Consider the following 23,773-nt stretch of genomic DNA (forward strand, 5'->3'; position numbering starts at 1 on the left):
GGTTACATTCCAGAACGGGGAGCAGGCAATGAACAAGAATGAGCTACCGTGGGGCGCCTGGGTGGCTCAGTGGGTTAAAGACTCTGCCTTCAGCTCAGGTCATGATCCCAGGGTCCTGGGATCGAGCCTCGCATCGGGCTCTCTGCTCAGCGGGGAGCCTGCTTCCCTTCCTCTCTCTCTGCCTGCCTCTCTGCCTGCTTGTGATCTCTGTCAAATAAATAAAATCTTTAAAAAAAAAAAAAAAGAATGAGCTACAGCGACAGAGAGATGATTCAGATGAAAAGAGAGAAGAAGAGCACAGAAATACACAGAAGAACCCTGGGCTCCCCATCTCTCTCCTCTTCCTGTTTCTGACTGCATGCAAAAGCTGGCTATCTTTCTGTCTTTGGATTCTATGAACCAAGTGATACTCTGCATGCCTCTAACAGTGCTTGGCACAGAGTAGGTGCTCAATAAATATTTACTGAATGATTAAAACTGTCCTTTTCTCTTAAACTGGCATCTGTTGGCTTCTGCTACTCTATGTTCCAAAGAATAGTAAGATTCTGTCAAAATCTTAGTCATCAGTAGCTAGGGAAAGCTGGCTCCATTCTATGACTTCAGAACTCCAGAGTTCCTCTGATGGAAACCCCGTGTGGGAATGGTTGGTGTGAGAAGCAGCTGTCTTCTCTGGGGACTTAAATGTCTGAGCTGTCTCAGTTAACAACAATAACAAAAACATTATAGATAGTAATAGGACTTTCCAGCTTTTGTGTGTACATGTGGATTTTTTTTTTAAATTATAAAAGAATCTTAGAAAGGCACTGGGGGAGAGAAAAACGACACCATTCTAATACAAATGAATGCATCAGAGAAGAATTCTGTACCACAAGAGATGGGTCAATTAGCACTGGCTTCTATGTATTTGCAGTACACTAGGGAAAGAGGGCACTTGTTTCTTGATCACTGTGAAGAATTTCATCTTTGGCAATCTCTGGAAAGCCTTCTTAATGACATGGTATCACTTAGCTATGCAGGGCTTGTTGTGGAGGTCATAAAAACATTGCCTAAGAAATGTGCACTGAAAGAAGAAAGGCTAAGTTAGAGAATGGGAGTGATACCACAAGAGCTTTAAGCAATTTTGCAGTGAGATTGCAAAAAGGTGGAATTCAACCGGGAGAGCGTCAGGAGAAAGACCAATGAATGGAGCATGAACAATATTTGCTGCAAATAAAAACACAAACACATTAGCTGCCGCCTTTTAAAATGTTGCAAATGTATTTTATCTTGGAGATCGGCTTACATTAGTTCTCGAATCTTCGCTTCCAATTTTTGAGCATCAGCTCCACAAAATTCAAAAATCTGTTTACAAACACACAAGGGGAAATACGTATTGGTTTAAATATTTGCAAAGATGTTAAAACTTTGAGTTTTGTTCCTGTTAAATTATCCTCTACTCATTTCCGTTGTCTGAAAGATACTTAGAATATAAATACACATTTAACACATTAAACTCATGGTGTTTCAATTACTTGGCACATTTCCAAAAATCGTTTATGCTAATGTTTTGTCAGATTTATAGAATTCTTCACAATAGTCTTCTAAACCGAGCTCTAAAACATATAGTGTGTTAGAAATGAGAAAACTCAATCACTGAAACCTCTCAGAGACTTTATACACTGGTCTTAAGGACTTGTTAATTCATACACGATTTCTTGAAATCAAGTGAGACGTAATTTCCCATGCCCTGACCTTTGCACAGGTCATAGTATTATAAACAACTGATTCTAAGCAGCGCATATTCTTTCCAAATTGTCACATCTCTGTCTCAGGATACATCTCATAGTGGATGGTATATTTTATTTGGAACACTTTCCAAGGGTATGTAATATAATAGGTGCGTCTGTCAATGTGTGACTTAGATTTGATTGAAATATGGAAGTTTAAGACCCTTACCATGCATTATCACGTTAGTACCAATAGTATGATGTGCTTGTAGAGAAGGCAGAATGTGGGTTAACTGAGGACAGGGTTAGCTGAAGACTTGAGTTTCCAGTGAGGGAGGTTTCAGCTGCCAGAAATGGTGTTAGGACTTTGGGACAGGGGTTGGAAAGTTGTAGAACAACTTCAATGCTCCGTGTCTAGCAGAGAAGAAACCATCCCTGCTTCTAATGATTCTGCTTCCCCAGGCAGCAGCATTCTATCTGGGGGCCGCCCGTGAGCATGATGGTACATTCCATTTCTTGAAAGTAGACCCCAGTGTGCCCCAGACTTGAGACTCCATCTTGATCCCATTTTCACTTACCGGCTTGCTCACGATTCCACTTCCATTACAGCAAAAGGCTCTTTTGAGTCTCGAGAATAGGGTTACCTAAGTGTGGGTGCAGAATTTCATGATTTATCTGAGTTGCCTGGTTTGTACCCATTCCCTCTATAAATAGTTCTTGTGGCACTGGCTGGCGAGGAGGAAGAGGTCAGAAAGGATCTACAAAATGTTTCATTTCTAAGAGTCGGGTGGCAGGTGGATGGTATCTAGAAGCATGAAGGGAGTTTCTGAAATCTTCTGAGCCCAGAGCAGGTCACAAGACAAGAACCCCTGGCAGGAACATGGGCAGGGTTTGGCCACCTGAATGTGGGATTTGGCCAACAGTTTTCCGAAGTGATTTGATCAATTTCTATTCCCCCAACAGAGGATGAACGTTCTGGGTGTTCCATATGCTTGACAACACCTGGTATTGTCCATTCTTTTTTATGTTAGTCATTCTGGTAGCTTTAGGGGACATTAAATTTATCACCAGATTCCATGGATTTTATCTCATGAACTTTCCCTCGAACTGACTTTAGCAACAGCATACGATCTGTCTGTCTCCAGTCCTATGTCCCTTAGTTCCCTTCCCCCTTGAAGATCAAAACCACAAATCTAGTCTTTGTAAAATTCTTCAAGGTTTCTTCACCACCATAAAATCCAAAGTCCTACAGGGATTCCTTGATTTTGTCCTATCTACCTCACTGAAACTCTGACCTCTAGCAATTCATTACCATTGGATTCACTTACTTATCTAATTTAACAAATCTTTAATAAGCGTCCACTCTGAGCCAGGTCTTGTAAACATGCCAGACAAAAGTACCCTCTGGAGTTCATATTCCAGTGATAACTTTGTACTAATGTATTGTCATCGAAAAATTCCTGATACATACCCACCCTATTTTGTTACTCCCCCTTCTTCCCTTCTTCCTCGCCTGCTAGTTTTAACCATCCTTCGAGATTTAACTCATGAAGTCTCTGTGATCTCCTAGAACTGGGGCATTCCACTACTCAAGAGTCGATTCTGTTACGTCGTCTCCTGCAGCTGACCAAAGATGGGGACTCCGCCTCATGTTTTCCCTCCATACTTCTAGCATCTAGCTAGGAACCTTATACGGAGTGGGTGCTCTGTTAATGGTTTTAGGTCTGATGTGAGCTAAGCTAAGCTGATTTCTGTCACTGAAGTACAAGTCCAAGACTCTGGGTAGTGTTACATTTCAGAGACCAGGTGTTACCTATTTTCTTCTTTGTCCAGTTTGTCAAAAGCAAATGTGAGGTGTTTTCCTGTCTAGCATGGGGCTTTATATACAGGAGCTTCATGTGTGTAGTTAGTGACCGAGGAGCAGCTCAGTGGTAAGAGTTTATGGAATAAGTAGCTTTCTTGTAAAGAGATACACATACAAGGGAACTAGCATATAATTTCTGCTTACAATGTTTTCTCATTTTAATCTGCATGTTGGGCGGTGTCTTTCAAAGGCATGTTCCACTTCTCTCTCCTCAATGCCTTCACTTTATAAGCACTGCTGTCACCTCCCCCCCCAGCCCCACACCCATGACTGCTAATGAAAATGACAAGCTCCAGTTTACGGAGCCCAGTGGGATATGGTGCAGGGCAGGGGGTGGGGCTCTCCATGCATTTCAGAACCAACGATGCCCATTATGAAAAATGAGCATCTTTCATTATGAACTTCTTTTTAAAAAAGATTTTATTTTAAGTAATCTCAGTGCCCAATGTGGGGCTCTAACTCACAACCCTGAGATCAAGAGTCACACACTCCACCAACTGAGCCAGCCAGGCACCCCTTATTATGAACATTTTCAAACACACACACACACACACACACACACACAGTAATAAAGTGACTCCCTACCCGCCATTGACCCATCACTCAGGTCCAACCAGAGGCATCTTTTTTTCCCCAATCAATCACCTATAAAAAGTATATTACTATTACTGAGAAAATGCAAAAGATTCAAAGACAAGGGTCCCTTCCTAACAAACGGACTTCTGAGAGTACCAATTAAGGAGTTTAATGATGTATTCATAGAATCATTATAATAAAACACTTTGGACATTTGATAGGCAATGTGGTCCAGTGAATACTGAAGTTAGGTTTGGACCAGCTGACTGAAAGCTTGCCAATTTTCCAGACTTCTTTACTGAGTTAAAAGCAACAACAGAATCCTCAAAGCAACAATAACAACACAAACAAAAGAGCCCAAACCACCAACCAACACAAGACACTTTTTTGGGAGAAGGCTGTAGCAATGTTCATACATATAATATAATTTCATTAGCTGTAATAGTAGGATGTTCCTTTTCTTCCTTACAAAGGGCTTGCTAAGGCATTAAATCTTACTAATGAGATGGGAGGAATATGTCTAGCAAGAGAATGGTGAAAAGCACCTCCACCTGCTGAGAGCTGGACGGTGTTAATTACTTTTTGATCCCATCTTTGCTTCTTTCTCTGATTCAACCAGACCCATGCCTTGCCCTGAATCAACCTCATCATGGTGCAGGTGTTTGCACACTTCCCCCTGGACTTTCACAAGGCTGTTGTAAGGCAGACTTTGCAAAGGCGAGCAGCTCAGTTGTGGTTTTTGGAGTTTAGCAAAGTCAAACCAAGAAGGCGGGGCCTCTTAGAAACAGTCTGTTTCCAACAGCTTGAATTTATATGCATTTGGATTCAAGATGAAAATATGAAAGCAATCTATTATCTCTTTTTTTCGAAGCTACACTGGCCTTCTTCTCAATTTGTTCCAGCAGTGAGATTTCAAGAAAACACTAATTTGGTTTCATTTTCTTATAGCTGGCTTAGAAACTCCAGCTGCATACCTATTTCTCAAGCATGAGTGGCATAAATACTATTTTTCTCCTTCTATGTTGGAGGTTGACAAACTTTTTTTGGAATGGGCCTGATACCTGTTTCAGGCTTTGCAGGTCATATCCTATGTGTTGAAACTCCTCAGCTCTACTACATATAGTGTGATAGTGGTCAAAGGCAATATTTAAACAAATGGTCATGACTGCGTTTCAGTAAAACTTTATTTCCAAAAGCTGGTAGAGGGTCAGATTTGACCCTGGGGCCACGGTTTGCCAAGCCTTAGCCTACTGCCATCAGTTGAAGGTGTTGAGCACACGCGTGAAGCTGCCTGAGAACTCCTCTCTCAGTACAATGTTGTTTTCTGTTGAAGGGAGAAAGGGGCATGAGTCTAATGTTGTGGGGATTTATCCTACGCCACACTGAGAATCATGAAAAGTGATTTTGGTCTCTGGCCGTAAGAGATGCCATTCTGCCCATTACCAGAAGAATAGGATGAAAATTTGTTCATGGGGATAATAATGGTTTTGGAGCCATTCTCTTCAATGACCTATACTCCTGTTCTCATGTTCCCACTGGAAGATCTGCTCAACTTTCCAATACTGGGAAATCCCTTCACCGACTTATCCCCAGCTTGAGGTGAATATATCAGTTGAGCCTAGATAAAGGTATGAGTTCATGATTATCCTCTCCCTTTCTGGGGGTGTTCTGCCCAAGGGACAGGTCTGTTCTCCGCCCACTGTCCTTCCTTTTCTAGAAAGCACCTCTGAAGCAGGCCTCACGGAGGTCTAGAAGGCTATCATCACCCTGTGTCCTCACTTTTGGAGCATGACAGTTGAGAAAAGCAGCACTATCTCCTCCACTTAGGTGGGTAAGTTTCTCCTCCGCGGTCCAAGATTCTCTCTTAGATGGGCCATCTCAAAGTCTAGGCTTCAGGGGAACAGGAGAAAGTCTGTTGACCTGAGCCTAAGCCATGTTCTGTAATTAGCACAATTTAGTGTTATTACAACTTACAATAAAGGTGATATTTTGATTTTCCACATGACTCTGTGTGAGAAGAATTAACACAGCAGGTCTGGTTCCTTATTTCTTGCTTGTCTCCAAGGGAACCATGATTGATCCTTCATCAGTGCCCCAGAGACTATTATGTACCCTCCCCCCCACCAAAGTATTCTTTGTATCAATAATTGATGATTTTGTTATATATATCTGGAGTGATGGACCATGCCACACTGGCTAGCTTGGCATAAACATCAATATTGATGACTTGCACCTGGTTTTATTGTTGGGGTCCTAGTCTCCATTGTTATAGGTGGTTGTGTAGCAATGGTTGCTTAGCAAGATGTGTCTACATGGCCAGTCCCCACATAAAGGCCTCAGACCCTGAATGTCAAAAGAGCATCCCTAGGCAGAAACAGTCCACAGATGTCCTTGAAGTGCACTATTAAAGAGAGAGCGAGCACTCCTATGTGTCCCCAGCCAAGGAAGAACATCAGAAGTTTGTGCTGGACCTTTCTGGACTCTACCAATGCATATCTTTTTCCTGAATTTTTGCTCTATATTTTCTGTTATAATAAATCTTAGCTATAAGTATAACCTGCTATTGAGTATTGTAAGTCCTTCTGGCCGATCACTGAATGAAGTACTCCTACATTTCAATGATTTAAACTTTAGATTACAGAGCTTGGAGGAGGATGTAAAATTTAAGGGGTTCCCAGAACTCGGTAACTAAGATAAATAATATTTTAATATATATTTTAAAAGCCAAACATTAATGCAAAAAATCCATCATGAATAAAATATCAAAAATTCAAATAAAGACAGGTTTCCACCCTATACCTGCAATCACCAGCCTCACTCTAATCCCTGCCCTGGAGACAAGAGGTGTACAAGTAATTACTGTCTATGAATTGCAAATATCTAGAGCAGTATCTTTAGCAATGGTGCCAAATGGTGATAAAAGCTTGCTGCTCCTCTCTCTTTCTTTCCCTCTATCTCACTTAGTTCTTGCCCCTCCCAGTCAATTAATCTCTGCTGATGTATCAGCTGCTTATGGGCCTGACATATAACCCCTAGACACTATGGGAGAGAGTGCTTTTATTTTCCCTCAGGTAGAAACCCTCTGTGTCGTAACAACATCCTTAACAGTTTGAATATCCCTGGGCAAAAAACTCTTAAATGCTAAGATGACTTAGCTTAAATGGATATCATAGTTATTTCGAAGAGTTTTAGAGGTCTCTCCTAACCACTGCTTCTAAATTTCTATTTATTCGTAGATTTTCAAGGAAATAGGGGCACAGACAGATTCTGGGGCTCTAGCAATAACCTTATTTTATAATATGTACCAAGTCTAGTGCTAAAGCATTTATATACATTATCACAACTTTTTGTGACAACAGTTCAACGATACATGATACAGTCCCCATTTCAAAGGGAGGGAAACTGGATTCAAGGTGGTGAAGGCACATTCCCAAGGTCACACAATAATAAAAGGCAGACCTGGGGTTCAACCCACAGGTGCCTGACTCCAGAGACAGCAAAAACTAGCCACAGACATTCTTTTGGGCAATCAAGTACTATTTTTTATCAACTTGAACAGTGAGTATTTGGGAGGGTGATTCTCCAAGGACCACCATCCTCCTCACTTTCTATTATCTCACTTACTGTCCCTGCCTGGCTCTCGAAGAAACCAATCCTGTCCTCTCCCGAGCACCCCATGGTGCTGCCCCTTGGGGATTTTTATACCAACTTGAAGGAGGGAGCACACTGAAATGACTTCTATGTCATCTGAGCAGGAGCCCTGCTGTTCACAGGCACAGGGACAGGAACTTCCCCTGACTCGATGTGAGCATAGGAGCTCTTAGTTCTTCAGAATTATTCATTTGTAAACAGCTCACTTATTAGCATCTATGTCCCTATATCCTATGGCTCTTATGAGTAGATTAAAGTGCTTTGAGGAGCCATTTATTCTCACATCAAAAAATGAAAGAGGGAACAGATTTCTGATGTTGGCCCATGTTTAAGCAGTTGGCCAAGAGTTGCTAAGTCTTCCTTTCTGCTATTCCACTGATATGTCAACGTTGGTCTGGAATCAATGTTATTAGCCCAGGGGATCTCCTGATGGGCTTCAGAGGCTCAATGAATAACTAGTATCATATGCACATTGCAGTTTATGTATTTTTCTACTTATAATAGAATACACTATAATATTCTGGTTAGGGATAGTATAATAGTTCGTATAATAGAATACACTATAATATTCTGGTTTTGGATGGCCCCTCTGAAAGACACTGTGGATTTTTTTTTTTTTTAAACAATAGTTAATCTTACTGGAACAGGATGTGGGTGTCCCAGGTGGAAACACGAAGGAATACAGCAGGAAGAAACAACCCTACCTTATTTATTGCCTAGAATTTGCTTTCATTGTCTTTCACCCCAACAGTGTGAAGTAATTACAACTGTTGTTTATAGTGCATCCCTGCTAGGGGGCCATCCAAATCTGCCTGGAAACTTCCAGCAACACATAATGCCTCTTATCTACTGAGACCCTGAGTCATGGTTATGTAGCTTTATCTGCTTCAGTTTTTTAAAGTTTTATTTGTTTATATTTTATGTATCTTTGAAAATAGTTGAAATGAGCTAGAATCAAGGGCAAGATAAAGCGACACCACCATTCAAGTATGATTCGGTATGGAGATGGCAATTAAGGGAATGCTAGGAAACTGCAGATAAGGGGGAGGCTATTGTATTTGAGTAAAGGAAGTAATCTTGAGATTATTGGCAGCAATCATAAAAGAGAAACCCGGGGGATTCCCTAAACCATCTGATCTAATGCAAGGGAGTGGATCATAGTTTTGAGGGCAGCAAACATTTTCCTAAGTCTGTTCTATGAGGAATTATCGCAGGGCTTTTTATACAATGTACATTTAAAAAGGCATAATGGATCATGGCTCTTTGCCAGACGTTTTACCAGAAATGTGAGTACCTTTCTTATAACATCCCTTAATAGAAACTGGATTCTAGGCTTTTTTTTTTTTTTTTAAATACTAGATAAATGCTATTTAACTGCTTTCCTAAGTCAATTTTTAGTTGCACTGTCCCAGGTGAAAGAGAGATGGAAGTGGTCTCAAAGAAATGAACTTAATCTTTTTCCACTCCAAGGAAAACAATGAATGTCATTGGTAGCTTTCCTAGTCAGTTCTATTGAGAGAGGAGGGAAATTCACAGAGACTGGTCCTTTTGCACAGTTACACTCAATTTTCTCTGGTTCCAGTGATTTTCCTGTACAGACCATTACAGGATAGAACCTGGGGGCATTTCAGAGGTCTCAGGCTTTGACTGCAGCTCTGGATGCAATGGAAGAGGTGGGGGAACCCTCCAGAAGCCCTATATGGATCTCAGATATGAATGCTGGGGATTGAGTCAAAGAGGTAAAGGGATTTGTAATACCATATCTTTAGGATTTCTGTCTCGTATTTTTTCTGCTGTTGTCTTTTGCACAGATGGTTATTCCTTGTCAAATGGAAACCAGCATTGCCAATCTTCTCTGCAGGTTTTCAAATGATATCTAAATTGACCCAAGTATGACTCTTTGTGGAAATACGATCATACATACAAAGTTTAGAAGTAGACTTATTTGTATAGTATGACGTGAATGATCTCAAGTTGTTGTTTTTTAAATAACTCCATAACCAAGATGCTAAGTTAGTAATATTCAATGAGACCCTCAATTCTCAAGAACATTTCTTGGGACATGGGTATCCATGTTATAATCAGAGGCTGGCTAACTCTGGAATTAAAATAGAGGGAGAGGCAGGTCAGCTTAATGCATGGTGTCATCAATTCAGTTAATTTTCTTTTCCATCAGCTAACTGGCATAAAACTCAAATTTGAGATCCTTCATGATGCCTAGAATACAGGCATTTTGTTCTAACCCTTCAAAAGGGATCTGTCCCTATAGAAACCAGTTTAGAAAAAATTAATATAAGAGGTCACCCCACCCCCAACTGAAAGTTCTTCTACTTCCATATAGAACTGAGACCAAGCAGGGTCAAGCCTTTCCTCAAAAGCATAGCTATGGATTTGCTCAAGAGCTTAAGACACATAATCAGCTGAGCACCCAAAGTTTTGTTTCATAAAATGGAGAGCAAACTGTTGAGTTGTGACAAACCTTAAGCAGTATCATCTGCAGAAGAGATGAAACCAGAAAGCTGTTCTGGGCTGAAGAGAAACCCTTCCTGAGTCAGACTGGTATGAGGACAGAGCGAGGAGGGGAGGCAGAGCTGGCAGTGGGTTGCAGGCCAAAGACAGCGGGTTTCATTTACTCTTTCATTTGTTCATTGGCTCATGAATCAAACATGGAATGAGTATTTTCTACCCAGGGGGATTCTTCTACATACTGACATCAACTCCTCCAGGTGCTTGGAATAGTATGACAAAAATACATGAAGTTAAGGTCTGAGTCAAACAGAAATGGACTTAGAAAAGTAGATTGGGTCAAAATTGTGAACAAATTTGAATGTCAGACTTGAATATGAGTGTTTAGTCTTGATTTTGCAGACAGCGGAGGGGAAGGGCATCCAATTTTAAATAAGAAAATGACAGACATGGAGCTGTGCCAGGATCTATTTAGGAAAGAAGACAGAGCTACGGTGTGAACTTGGGGTGGAGGAGGGCTATCACACTTGTTTACGTTAAAGGTAGTTATAGCTGGAATTATAAGTAGGGATGAAATTACTAAAGGAGAAGAAGTAGAATGGGAAAAAGAACCTTCGTAAACACTTATATTTTCAGACAGTAGGAGATAAGCCAGAGGAGAGCTGGGGGAAAGGAACAGGCATAGGTGCCAAAAGAGGAGGAAGTTTCTAGAATATAGAACCTAATTAGTTAATGGTGCTTTTGTGTAATCAAGGAATACAAGGGTTGAGAAATGGCTATTTGAATTAGGTGCTGGAAGATCCTTGGTGACTTTTAAAAGAGCAGAGGAAGGAATAAATTATAAATGAGAATTGAAGGTAGTAAATATATTCTACTTTTTCAAGAGTTAGATCATGAATAGTTTGATCATTGATTTTTTTGTCATTAGAAATTTTTTGGTTGCAAGCGACAGCAAAAGCAACCCCAGGTATACATAACTAAAGAATCTGCAGGGGTAGTACAGGCTTCAGGCATGGATAGCTTCAGGGTTCAAACAATGCCACTGGTGTTTCTGGTCTGAATTTGCTCTTTTGATGTATGGTGGCTTCTTTTTCAAGATCCCTATGGTGGCAAGCTAGTTGTATACCATCAGCGTCACATCTCCCCAAGTTCAAATCCAGTGAAATTGAAAAAGAAGGCTTTTACTTAGCTACTTAAGCCAAGTCTTACAATTAGCTCTGGTAGGGCTTGGATTGGCTTGACTGGAGTCAAGGGGCTATTCTTTTTTTTTTTTTTTTTTAATTTTATTTATTTATTTGACAGAGAGAAATCACAAGTAGACGGAGAGGCAGGTAGAGAGAGAGAGGGAAGCAGGCTCCCCACCGAGCAGAAAACCCGATGCGGGACTCGATCCCAGGACCCTGAGATCATGACCTGAGCCGAAGGCAGCGGCTTAACCCACTAAGCCACCCAGGTGCCCTCAAGGGGCTATTCTTGATGGGGATGGAGTTCACTCACAGATCTAGGCCTGGAGATGGAGCCTTAAGGAAGCACATGGATCAAGAATGGGAAGGGGCATGGTAACCTGGAGGAAAATCAAAGAACTCTTGATAGAGAATGAAGAATGGAAGTCGGTAGCAAAAAACGAGTGTCCAAACACCAGGTCTAAAAGAAGGTAGCTGATTGATTGAGGCCTGGAGCACAAGGGAGAGAATGCAATCAAGGTACGATGGACGAAATCCTTTCAAAAGAAGGAAGCATTTTCATTTCTGAGATGGAAGAGAAGAAGATAAAAAATGGCACAGAAACAATCTGATCTATGGGGGACAGGGAGTTGGGGATACATAGGCTAATAGTTTCAATTTTCAAGTAAACACTCAAGAGAGGGAATAGGTAGTGTTAATTCTTTTTGAAGAATTATTTGTATCTATTGCACCAATTATGTTATAGCAAATACCCAACAAATAGAAGCTAAAAATGAAATTCCATTGCTAGCCTACCAACTGCTTTCACTTTTTATGTTGTAGACACAATCTTCCCCAAAGTTTAAGCCTGAATATTTTTGCTTTACATATGTTCTTCCTAACACTTTTAATCGCACACACTTTCATACAGTAGATGTAGCACAAATCCTTTTAGCAGGTCTACTAGAAAAGACATTGAGCTTGCTTTTGTATTTTGTTAGAAGTAATGCTACAATTACTATACACTTAGGGACTTATTTTTCCTTGAGGTATTTTCATAGCAAAGGTTTCCAAGGATAGATAATTGTGTGAAAGGGAATCAACAGTTTGTTCCTCTTAAGCATGTTGCAAAGCTACTTTTCATAAGGTATGTACAATTGTCAATGCTCCCAGCCATATGTGGAATTACTACTTTCAACACACGTGAAATATTTCAGACATTTTATTTCATTAATATCTTTGTGATAACAACTACCGTAACATGCTCAGCACTTATGCGTGTCAGGATGGGTCTACAAACTTGAGTCATATTAATTCATTTAATTCTCTCAACACCCTTTGAGGGGAGAAACTTAATGATCTTTGTTTCTACAGATAAGGAAATTAAGATCAAAGAGGCTTTTAAGTGAAGTGCTACAAAGTGGTAGATCAGGTATTTGAACCACAGAAACCTATATCCAGAGCCCACATGCTTAACTACTAGGTTCTTCTGCCTTGTGATTGTCTTTGATTAATATTTACCCAAGTATTGCCAACAATTTGTATACATTTGTGTGAGAATTTCATCATGTCGTTTTCTGTAAGTTTCTTTTTTGGTGGTTCTGCCCCATCAAAAAGGATAAGATAGGGACAATCGTGAGATATTTCTTATGGATTTGGATATCTCAGACTGTCTGAATGAGAATATTTATTACAATTCATGCATTTTTTGTACTCCTTGCCAATATGGAAAGTTCAGAAACTAAGAATTCCATTGGTAAATATTAAAAATAAATGCCGTTGTTTCATCCATCCTGGATGCCCCAGGCCTTTTTTTAGATTCTGATGATTCTATGATTCAACTCTGCCAGTTACCATGGAAACATACCTTCTGGGCCTTCTTGAACATCTGAAATGTGGGTATGACTTTGACATGATAAATTTGGGCCAAGTCCTGGGAAAGGAATGAAATGGCATGAAGTCACAATTTTGGTATCCACACTCTACACCGAGCCCAGAACTTTGTGACTTCTCAGGAGGCATGTCTGAAAGACCAGGGACAGCTAAGACTTGGTAGATTCTCTTGCCAAGGAATGTCAAAGCTTCTAGGAACGCTACCATAGAAAATGGTTGCTCTCTGAATTCCTGAGCTTTCTCCTCTCAGGGCCCTGGGAGAGGGTTGAGCAATGGAGGCCAAAATAGAACAGATGCCAAAGGACTAAATGAACTCTATTTAGAAGAACTTGTGAAAGATTACAGAGGGACCCCAGTTGAACCCCATATGGAGACAGCACATTGCAAAGATAAGGAAGAGTAGAGGTACCTTTACAAAGCACACGTGAGACATGGGGTGTTAATACTGGTCTCGCAGTGTCAGTTAGGGTTTATTTGTCTCTTTCTTTTAGGCCTTACTCTCTGCTTCACTGCCTGTGTTTGTGAAAGATGAATCCAAAGTCAAGAAAATATGTCAGAATTGCCATTATTATAATCCATTACAATCTTCTTTCAAATGGCAGTTTTCGTTTATCTGGTTCAAAAGTCAAAAGAAAGGATCAACAGAACTGCACTTCTCTCTCTAATATACATATCATTTTATGGGGGTGAATCCCTCCCCTGCCGCCTATCACACACACACACACACGGATCCACACACATTAAATTATAAATTTCATGACCACAGCAAAGACAACTAATAAATAAATTACTGTTAAAGAAAACTGTGCATTTTGTTTCACCTGAAAAGGGAAAGAGCTATAATCAAAAAGGCAGACAAGAACATGTGTTAGGGAGGATGTAGAGAAATATGGAGAGAGCCCTCACGCACTGCTGGTGGAAATATAAAATGGCGTAGCTGCTTTAGAAAATGTTTTGCCAGTTTCTCAAAAAGTCAAACATAGAGTTACAATATATGGCAAAAATTCCACCCCAGATAGGTACTCAAGAGAAATGCAAATATAGATATACATGTTATACTATCATTACTCATAAGAGTCAAAAGGTGCAAACAACCCAAAAGTCCATCAAGAGCTGAATGGCTAAATAAAAGGTGGTGTAGCCACATGATGGAATACTATTCAGCAATGAAAAGGAATAGAATGTTGATAACATGCTAGAATATAGAGGAACCTTGAAAACTCATGCTAAGTGAAAGAAGCTTGTCATAAATGACCACCTGTTCGATGATTCCATTTATATGAAATATTCAGAATAAGCAAATCTAACAGAATATAGACTTATGGTTGCCCAGAGTTGGGAGAGAAGGAACTGGGGGTGACCACTAGAGCCTCCAAAGTGTTTTTTGTTTTGTTTTGGTTTTGGGGGTGGTAAAATGTTTTAGAATTGATGACAGTGATGGTTGCACAACTCTGTGAATATAAGAAAGGACAAAGAGATAATGATCCTGGGTGTATTCTGAATGCACAATATATGATTCACTTTCAAGGGCAATTAAACACTGTAACACTTTGATGACGTTTGAAGGAAACGGAGAAATGGAACTTCTATTGTGTTCTGGGAACTATGTCCTATATCTTATGTATTTCATCTCATTTTATATTGTTAAATTTTATTTGTCCTGTTTTACAGATGAAGAAAATGAAGTTTATAAGTGATAAGAAGTCACAAAACTATAAAGAAAAGGATGGGTGCATAACAGATTTTTTGTTATTCTAAAGCTCAGATTTAATCCAGTATGTCCAACGATCACTTGTTACTGTTTTTTTCCGAGTTATAAATGGACAAATATTAGGAAGAATAACTTTTCAGATACTTTGTGTATACCGATAAGGCACATTTTTTTTATTTTAAAGATTTTATTTTTTTATTTGACAGATGGAGATACAAGTAGGCAGAGAGGCAGGCAAAGAAAGAGAGGGGGAAGCAGGCTCCCTGCTGAGCAGAGAGCCCGACATGGGGTTCAATCCCAGGACCCTGAGATCATGACCTGAGCCAAAGGCAGAGGCTTTAACCCACTGAGCCATCCAGGTGCCCCCCAATAAGGCACATTTTGACTGAGGACATGAGGCTGATTATTTTCGGGTAGAGGGTGTGGAAAGAAGAATCTAAGGAGGGAAATGAAGGAAGGATTTCTTGGAATTCCTGTGATGTTTAAAAAACCCACAAAAAGCACAAGATATAGCAAGAGGAAAGCAAGGCATATTAATTAAAATGTCTGTAATGCATCGAGTAAAGTTTTAGTAATTGACTAATAATTTACTATAAGGGTAACAAACCACTTTTCACCTTGAATGCAATATCACCCAACTAGTATTGTCTGTGTAGAGCAATTCTGCTCAGCGGGATTCTGGGGCAGAGCTGAGAGCAAGTGGAGGAAAACGTTGGGAAGTCTGCCATAGTATGGGAGAGGAGGGGGCAGGAAGAGAGTCACATACTTTCTCACATACTTAAAAATTAATACAAAACATCTAAGAACATTATGAGGAAATTTACTACCAATTAAAAGAAAAAAATTACAAAATTCTACTCGACTTAAAATTGACTATATAATCAATGAGATCACTGAGACAGGACTTTCAAAGACACTGCATTTGGATTTTATGTATCCCCATGGAAGGATCTAAGATTCTTACCCGAGAATCATCCACATCCACATTGGCAAACATTACATTTCGGTACTGCAGAGACATTGCCTTCAAAATAAAGGAATAAAAAAATTCCCTATTAGCTTAGCATTAATACTAAATTAACATGAGAATTACACACTTTTCTCTTGGCAAAAACAAACCACAAACAAAAAGACTGTTCAAGAGAACTGAGCATCACTCTGGCATTTCACTACTGCCTGGAACTTAAAGCACGAGAGTCAAATATGAGATGATACCAAGGTCAAGTCAAGATCACTGGCAGATTCAGAGGCTAAAGAACCATACTGGAGATCAGAGTTTCAAAGCTGGGAAAGGAAGCGAAGAAATCATCACATGTGGGTCCAGATTTACTCTGCAGGGTGAGGGGACAGAGGAAAGCCGCAGCTCTCTTCTGCTTCTGGTTTGTTCTGAAAGCATCTTTGGCAGCAGTGGTGACAAAGGTGTTGATAATGGGTCTGGGAATAATGGATGCAGCGGCAGCCTGTAAATGTCACCCCTTGTGTTTTTTCTTTTCAGACAGCTGTGTTCATACTTTAAGGACACTTAACAGCATCTGGATTTGTCTGCTTTAACATTGTATCTCAGGCATTTCCAGTGACCTATTTCAAATGGGACCTCTCTCTGATGGTATGAGGCATCCAGACACAATGGAAACTCTTCTGTTGTAGGGATTCTCTTCAGCTGTTGTCTGGAGTTTGTGACCGAAGTGGGAGTTCTTTCTCTGGTGGCCCATCAAGGTTGTGAAAATGGGGAAAAACTCTCAGATAACAGAGTATTTTTCAGACAGAAGAGAAGCTGATTTTGGTCAGCAGCATCTCTGTGCCTTATAGGAAAATGGGATCACTCATGAACTCTTGGGCAATTGACTTGTACTTCAAAGTTTGAAGATATATGGATGTTCCCCAGTAGGAGTCATGGGAATGAGTTTGACCTATGTGGACATCTAACTGTATTTATGAAGTTTTCAGAGCCTGTCAGGAAATGGATAGGGTTGTGGAAGTTGCCATGTTTGCATCAAGTAGTATGTATACATGGGATAGATATAAGTTCTTTGCTAGGCTGGGTTCCCCTATGGACACTGCCTTCCTTCATTATCCCATTCCATCCACTTATGACCCCATCCCCACCCACTCTTCCTTCTACTCTGTTCTTCCTCGTATGTAGTCTGCTACTATTCGTTTACCTATTCCGTTGATCTTAGCTCTAAAATATCTCCTGAATTTGATCTTCCCTTCTTTCTCCAAAACCACTGCCCTAGTTTTGGAAAACCTATCATTGAGACTGTTGTCACCTTGGGTTATCTGCCGTCAGTCTTTCTCATCCATTTGTGTATAGCACAGCTAAAAATATTCTCTACACTCTCTATTTGACCACCGTAGAATTCTTTTTAAAATTCTTCTGTTTTGACTGTCTACAGCAGCTCATTAAATTATAACACAAGGTCCTTCTTGATTTGGTCTCAACTTTCTGTTTGAAGTTCATTTGTCACCATGCCTCCGTGTACACTATAAGTATACCTCACAGAATATTTATTTGTTTTTCCATAATCATACCAAGAAATTTCTCAACAAATATATAACTTCTCCTTTCTCCTGAAAATGCTCTTTTCAGGATGATCCTCTTCACCCAGGGTCAGCAAACTGCACCCCATTGAACAAAGCCAGGTCTCCACATGGTCTTGTAAATTAAATCATATCAGAACACGATTTGCCTGTTCTTTTGTGCATTGCCACTGGATGCTTCTGCACTACAACAGTGAAACTGAGTAGTTACTACAGAGACCACAGGGTCTGCAAACTTGAAAATATTGACTGTCTTGTCCTTTACAGAAGTTTAGCTGGCAAACTTCCATTCCACCTTCCTGCAGAGCCTGGAAAGGAAAAGAGGCAGAGATTCCCTGGGCTCCCTTGCAGCTAGAGTTCTGGATGCAGATTGATTTTTCCCATGAGATACATGCAGGAGAGACATGGAAGGTGGAAGTGAGACAGTAACTACTTTCTTCTTGTCTTTGGATGTTCCTGCTGGAAAGCAAAACTGTGGGTCATGGAAGTGGTTTTTGCTGGAGGCAGCAGCAGAAACCAGACTCAGGCACTGGTGCCCAGACATCAGCTTCCTGGAAGTCCAGAGGCACTTGTGACAGTAGGAGCCTCATGATTCTGGTTCTAATTTCCAATTGATACTCTATTGTCATTTTGTTTTCTTCTTCCAGGGAAGGAGAGTGGCCTTCCATCCCCCTCTTACTTCTGATTATGGCCAAGTTAGGATCCTCAAAGTGGGGTATGTTGTGTTTTGAGAGAATCATTCAAGGAACCTATTAATCTAATATTTCAATAATTTTAAAAGCAATTAATTCCTTGTATTAAAATTCTTTTCTGTTTAATTTGGTTTCTGTTCCCTGCTTTGACCTCTGACTAGTAAAGTAACCTAGAGTAAGTAAAGCCCTTTCTCCCTCCCCTTATGTACTAGAAGTTTAAAAAAATTACTCACATGGTATTTGAATAATTATCATGCAAAATTTCAAACCTTACAAGAAAGATAAAGGAATCCAAAATTAATACACTTTTGCTGGAGAAAAAAAAACTTCTTTGATATGCATCTTTCTGTTTCCCTTTTCTCTATATATATGTGTGTGTTTATATATATACACGTACATGTATGTGTCTGTTTTACATAAATGGGACCATCCTAGATACATTTTTCTATACTGTACTCTTATCACTTAATACTACATTGTCTTGGGGACAATGTCACTATTCTGTATGGGTCTACTTGATTCTTTTTAACATCTGGACAGTCTTTCAGTATGATTTTGCCAAAATTTATTTTAAAACTATATTTGCATTAATCTGGATTCCACCAGGAAACAGATGGCACATTCAAATTAGGACCACTTGGGCAGTTTATCTCCAAAGGGCTAACTAGGTCTATAAAAAGTAGGAATGGGTATTGGAAGAGCTACAGGGGCCCGGACAAAACTGTGGCAGAACTGTTATTGCCCTTAGGGCAAAGGTATGAAGAGAGGAGTTACTAAGCCTTCACATTCATTGCACTGTCTGGAAATGTCACATGTTGGCTGTTGGAATTTGATCAGCTTTGACTGTGTGGCATTTGAGTATATTTATACTCTGGAAGCTGAACACTGAGCATTTTCTTTCTTCAAGTTTTGAGTGTCAGAATAAAGGGGCCCATGAGATAATAAAATGTTTCCTCTGGATAGTCCAATAATTTTTAAGTACAGAATGGATGTTGGGATGTCATGTAGCCAATTTCTGTACTTGGATATAAATCAATGTCAAAGGTTGTGACTGTGGTTAGAATGAATTCAAGACACTACAACAAAACGTATGATGTACTATATGCTGGCAAAATGAACATTAAAAAAAAAGAACAGGGAAACAAAAAGAAATTTAAATTTCAAAAAAAAATCCAGTTCAAAGTGAAATGTTAGAAACTTTGCTGAAAAGAGACCATAGTATATTCAGTCGTGTAGAGAAATCAAAACTTCTTTAAATTTGAAGAAATATTTCACAAAATTGACCATAAGTGTGAAACTTCTCCAAGATAAGGAGAAATGAAAATGCTCTGAAGTTCTTTCTGTGGCATGAGACACCAAAAATAAATAAAATGTTAAAAACTTTTAAATGGAGCAGTAAGGAAATTAACCAGATGAAACACTGTATAGACATTAAAGTTATAATCTGGAGACCCTACATAAAGGCAAAAGAATGTGTACATGGAAAAAAGACCCAAATAAAATTATATGATTATAACTAACTAGAATATTTTACTAAAATAGTTTATAAAGTAGAAAAGACATGAAAGAATGTGTAAGACATAAGTTCTGATAATAGGGTTGAAGGATGGGAGAAATCTATTATATTATAGTTAAAAAAACAAGTATCATTTTTTTTTCATAAACTATTCCAATATTTAGAACTTCTGAACTCTGGAACTTTGGCAAAATGTCATTATTATGAATAATCCATTCATTTGTACCACTGTACCCTTTTGCTCATCTGGATGCTGCTTGCAGAATTAGCCATAGATAAATAGTATTAATCTTCTAGTATGTATACTTACGATCTTATTAGATCTTGGTATGTTATCATCCGGATAATCAGGAAACTTCAAAAAACTATGATTCCATATGGCTTTTAAGTGCAAATTTTTAAGATTGAGAAAATTATTAGGGGATTTAAGATTCCTTCAAAAACTGGGAAATATATACAGGTGATACTTACATGAACAAGAGGACAAATCTTTTGGCAAGGACCACACCATTTTGCTGAGAATTCAACCACCACAAGTTTGCTTCCGGCAGCTTTCAAAAATGTTTTTAATTCATCCTGAGACCAGAGCATAAATGAAATATGCATAATCACTGCATTTCATACAACTTGCAGATAATGACAATTCAGTTCCTGAAAACTTTAATGAGATACCCCACCCTATCATTCTCCAGGAGACATACTTTTCCTAGAAGTCCCTGTGGTCACATATATTTAACTTTCTAAGTATACATAAGTGACTCATAAATCTGCAAAAAGTGATTAGGACTGTATTTACCAAGTGGTGGTTCTTAATGGTAGGTTACCTCTGGGGAGAAATAAGATTGATCAATGAAAGATAAGGGGTGGAAGGTAGTGGTGGATAGTTGTTCAAGGTGGACATCTATATTTGACTTTTTTAACAAGGACCCAAACAGGCATTAATAGTGAAATTTAAAAGAAGAAAAAGAAGTCTAACACCTTGAATCCATTTCTTGTTTTTGTTTTGATTTGCTTTGGGAGGTAATCATTACCAAAGCTGTAGTCAAACCATACATTTAAAGATTTGAAATTCTTCTCACTGAGAATCTGCAGTGATTTTTCCATCAGCTGTCCAGATCATTTAAGTAAAAGTTTCCCTTTCTAGAACCTCAGGCCATTTTTATCATAACTTCCTTGGCCTCTGACCAGACACCTGGCAAGTACTCATAGAGTGGATGAATGATTTGTTTAGTTGATGAATGATTTGCTAATATGCAGTGTTCCGTATATTATTTTTTTCTTTTCCTTTTCCTTTTCTCACTGGAATAGCACGGACAATAGTAGCTAATTTACTCAGCACCTGGTGTCCTCTTCCTTAATGTTTACTATCACCCTCTGGAATGGGTATTAGTTTTATCTCCATTTTGCAGATAAAATAAAACAAAAGGTAATTAACTTTCTTCCAGTCAACCAGCTGCTTGGGACTGTTAACCTAAGCAGCCTAATCCACAATTCCTTTCCCTAAGCAGTACACAAAATCATCTCCTGAGTTCTTTCTAGTCATGGGGTTCTCTCTCCCTCTCACTGGCCTGAATTCTATCACATACTCATCCCTGGACCGATCATTAAGATGGGGAATGGATCAAGTCAAGCAGGGCCTATCACTGGAATTAGGAATGGGGTTAATTCCATACAAATGGCATACTGCTCTGTAATAGGGGAATCTTGACAATTATGTTGCGATTTGATTTAGTTTCAAGCAGATGAAACAGATGACTGAAGGAAGATATGCTCTCTTTCTTTACCCGTATTCGTCTAGGATGGGGGGGGGGTGTTACTTAACTCTTTAAAGAGCTAGGCCAAGCTTCCATTTCTTACTTGCTTCTGAAATTATTCAGTAGGTGTCATCCTCACAAGCCCTCAACACCCTCACTTTTCAGCAGATGCTAAGGTGTAAACTGGCCTAGCTGGATCCATGAATTTGACTTGGCTAAAGTCCTCTGAAGAGAATATCCCCATAGGATACACACTGACTCGACAAGTACCTATTAAGACTGATGCTATGCCAAGTAATGAACACACTGCTAGGATACAGCTTGTGCAAAAATAAAAAACAACAACAACAAAAAAAAACCAAAACAGAAAACACTTCCCTGCCTCCATGGAGATAATTTATTTATTTATTTTAGGAGTTTTATTTTTTTGTTTAAGATCTTATTTATTTATTTGACAGAGAGATAGAGCCAGAGAGCACAAGCAAGAGGGAGAGGAAGAAGCAGGCTCCTCACTGAGCAGGAGCCCGACTGGGGGCTCGATGGGGGGCTTGATCCCAGGACCCTGATTATGACATGAGCTGAAGGCAGGTGCTTAACAATCTGAGCCACCCAGGGCTTATGTTTAGAGGCAGAAGCTGATGGTAAGATCAGTAAGTAAAATACGCTCTGTGCTAGTAATCATTGTTAATAAAAAAAGGAGAAAGATAATGCCAAAAGGAAGGGAATGAGCTGTAAGTCTAGGTGGCCAAGGTTCACCTCGAATAGAAGGGGACATTAGAATACAGATATGCAGGGGACAATAGGCCCTCAGGAGAGGTCTCTGAGAAGGAGACAGGGCATCTCACAGGGTTAGTGAGACCCTGGGTTATTCTGTAAGATTCCCAGAAAATTAAAAAAAAAAAAGCAGCATCACATACAAATATGTGGTATTTTAAAACATTTTCTTATAGCAAATCTACATGGCAATGCCTTCTTTCAATCTGGTTAGCCTCACTTTTGTGACCTTATATATAGCTGCATTTGGGGAAAATGTCAAAAGTCTAAGTCAGAGGGTACTGATGGATAGCAGGCCCAAGCCCTATGCCTCCCCCCTTCCCCCCAGGCCCATGCCTCCTGTAACAGGGCCTGGCACCAGAATGTCTGGGTTCTAAGGCCTTCCCTCATAAATGGTGTAGAACCTTAACCACTCTTACATTTCTTCTTTATAAATAAAGAACTCTCCCTGGCCTATCCATAGATTTTGATTTTTTGTGTCAGTAAAACTGGACAATGGATAGAAAGTGGCTTTATAAAATACCACCTAAGGAATTGTTGACACTGTTGGCTGTCCTTTTTCTTACCCTATTCCATAGGCACATCTGAGGTTTCTATTTTCTAGAATAAGAGAAATATACAGACTTTTATTTTCACAGATTGTTCCAGGTGCAGCTAAGGTGGAATCAGTGGGATCAGGTACAGGACAGGATGTGTTAGGAGTTGGCCTGGATTCAGCTAGAGTCAGAGGAAGAAATGAGAATCAGAAAACAAAACCCTTCCGATCGATTTGTTGCTTGGCTACTCTCTAGATAGTGCCATCTCTCGAGCAAGAGAAAAGAGAGCAAGACTTAAAAAAAAAAAACAACAACTCCCCTTGCTACAGAGCAGAGCAGTGAAGGAATCCTAATAGAGGAAATTCTTAAGGTTTATCAAATCTGTTCTCAAGGTTGTCTCTTTTGAAATATCAGTGAAGCCATATAAATACTTGCCATGTCTTTAATAATCTGAACCATCATTTCCTGGGAATTGTTGACGAAACCTGCCTGTTGGTTCAGTTGGCTCACAGTAGCAGTCTGTCATGAAAAGATCCTAGCTGGAATAGAAGGGTAACTTCTCTATGATGTCATTAAACATGACATCTCAGAACCCAGAACTTCGGCAGACTTGAAGTGAATTTCACTTTTATGTTATGACTAGGTAGTCAACGTGTGGTCAGCCAAGAGCCAGCCAACTGCGGGCCTTGTGCGGAGACTCAATAATCAGTCTTTCTACTTTTGATCTTCTGCCGTCTATTTCCATAACCCCTCTTCCTTCTCCACCCCCTGCAACCACCAAATGAGAAATAAGCAAGCTAATATTAAATAGATGAAGACTATTTTCAGCTGGGAGTTTGAGGGGATTGTTTTGCAATTGAGAAAAATAGGAGAGCCTTAATCCTATAATTGTAGGCTTCCTACCAATTAGGTTTTATGAGTCATAAATTC

The 23,773-nt window shown here is 39.6% G+C and overlaps 1 protein-coding gene across 3 annotated transcripts; it reads right to left on the reverse strand.

Moving 5' to 3' along the window:
* Positions 1 to 1,212: 1,212 nt before the first annotated feature.
* TXNDC8 (thioredoxin domain containing 8) lies at positions 1,213 to 23,386 on the reverse strand. Of its 3 annotated transcripts, XM_004747783.2 has the most exons (6): positions 23,279 to 23,386; positions 20,251 to 20,355; positions 15,995 to 16,054; positions 13,294 to 13,359; positions 2,285 to 2,350; positions 1,213 to 1,341 (listed from the first exon to the last, which is right to left on the reverse strand). In XM_004747783.2, exons 1-6 carry the CDS (start codon positions 23,303 to 23,305, stop codon positions 1,279 to 1,281), a joined length of 387 nt encoding a protein of 128 aa, XP_004747840.1. In that variant the 5' UTR covers positions 23,306 to 23,386; the 3' UTR covers positions 1,213 to 1,278. The 3 variants fall into 3 exon arrangements, with proteins under 3 accessions (XP_004747840.1, XP_004747841.1, XP_044937620.1); XM_004747784.3 differs by lacking the exon at positions 2,285 to 2,350 and having other exon boundaries at positions 1,214 to 1,341; positions 23,279 to 23,381; XM_045081685.1 differs by lacking the exons at positions 1,213 to 1,341; positions 2,285 to 2,350 and adding an exon at positions 5,294 to 5,470 and having other exon boundaries at positions 23,279 to 23,383.
* Between the last annotated feature and the right edge of the window lie 387 nt (positions 23,387 to 23,773).

This window comes from Mustela putorius, unplaced genomic scaffold (assembly GCF_011764305.1).
Source record: "Mustela putorius furo isolate JIRA1106 unplaced genomic scaffold, ASM1176430v1.1 tig00000580_pilon_pilon_pilon, whole genome shotgun sequence".
In the NCBI taxonomy this organism is placed as follows: domain Eukaryota; kingdom Metazoa; phylum Chordata; class Mammalia; order Carnivora; family Mustelidae; genus Mustela; species Mustela putorius.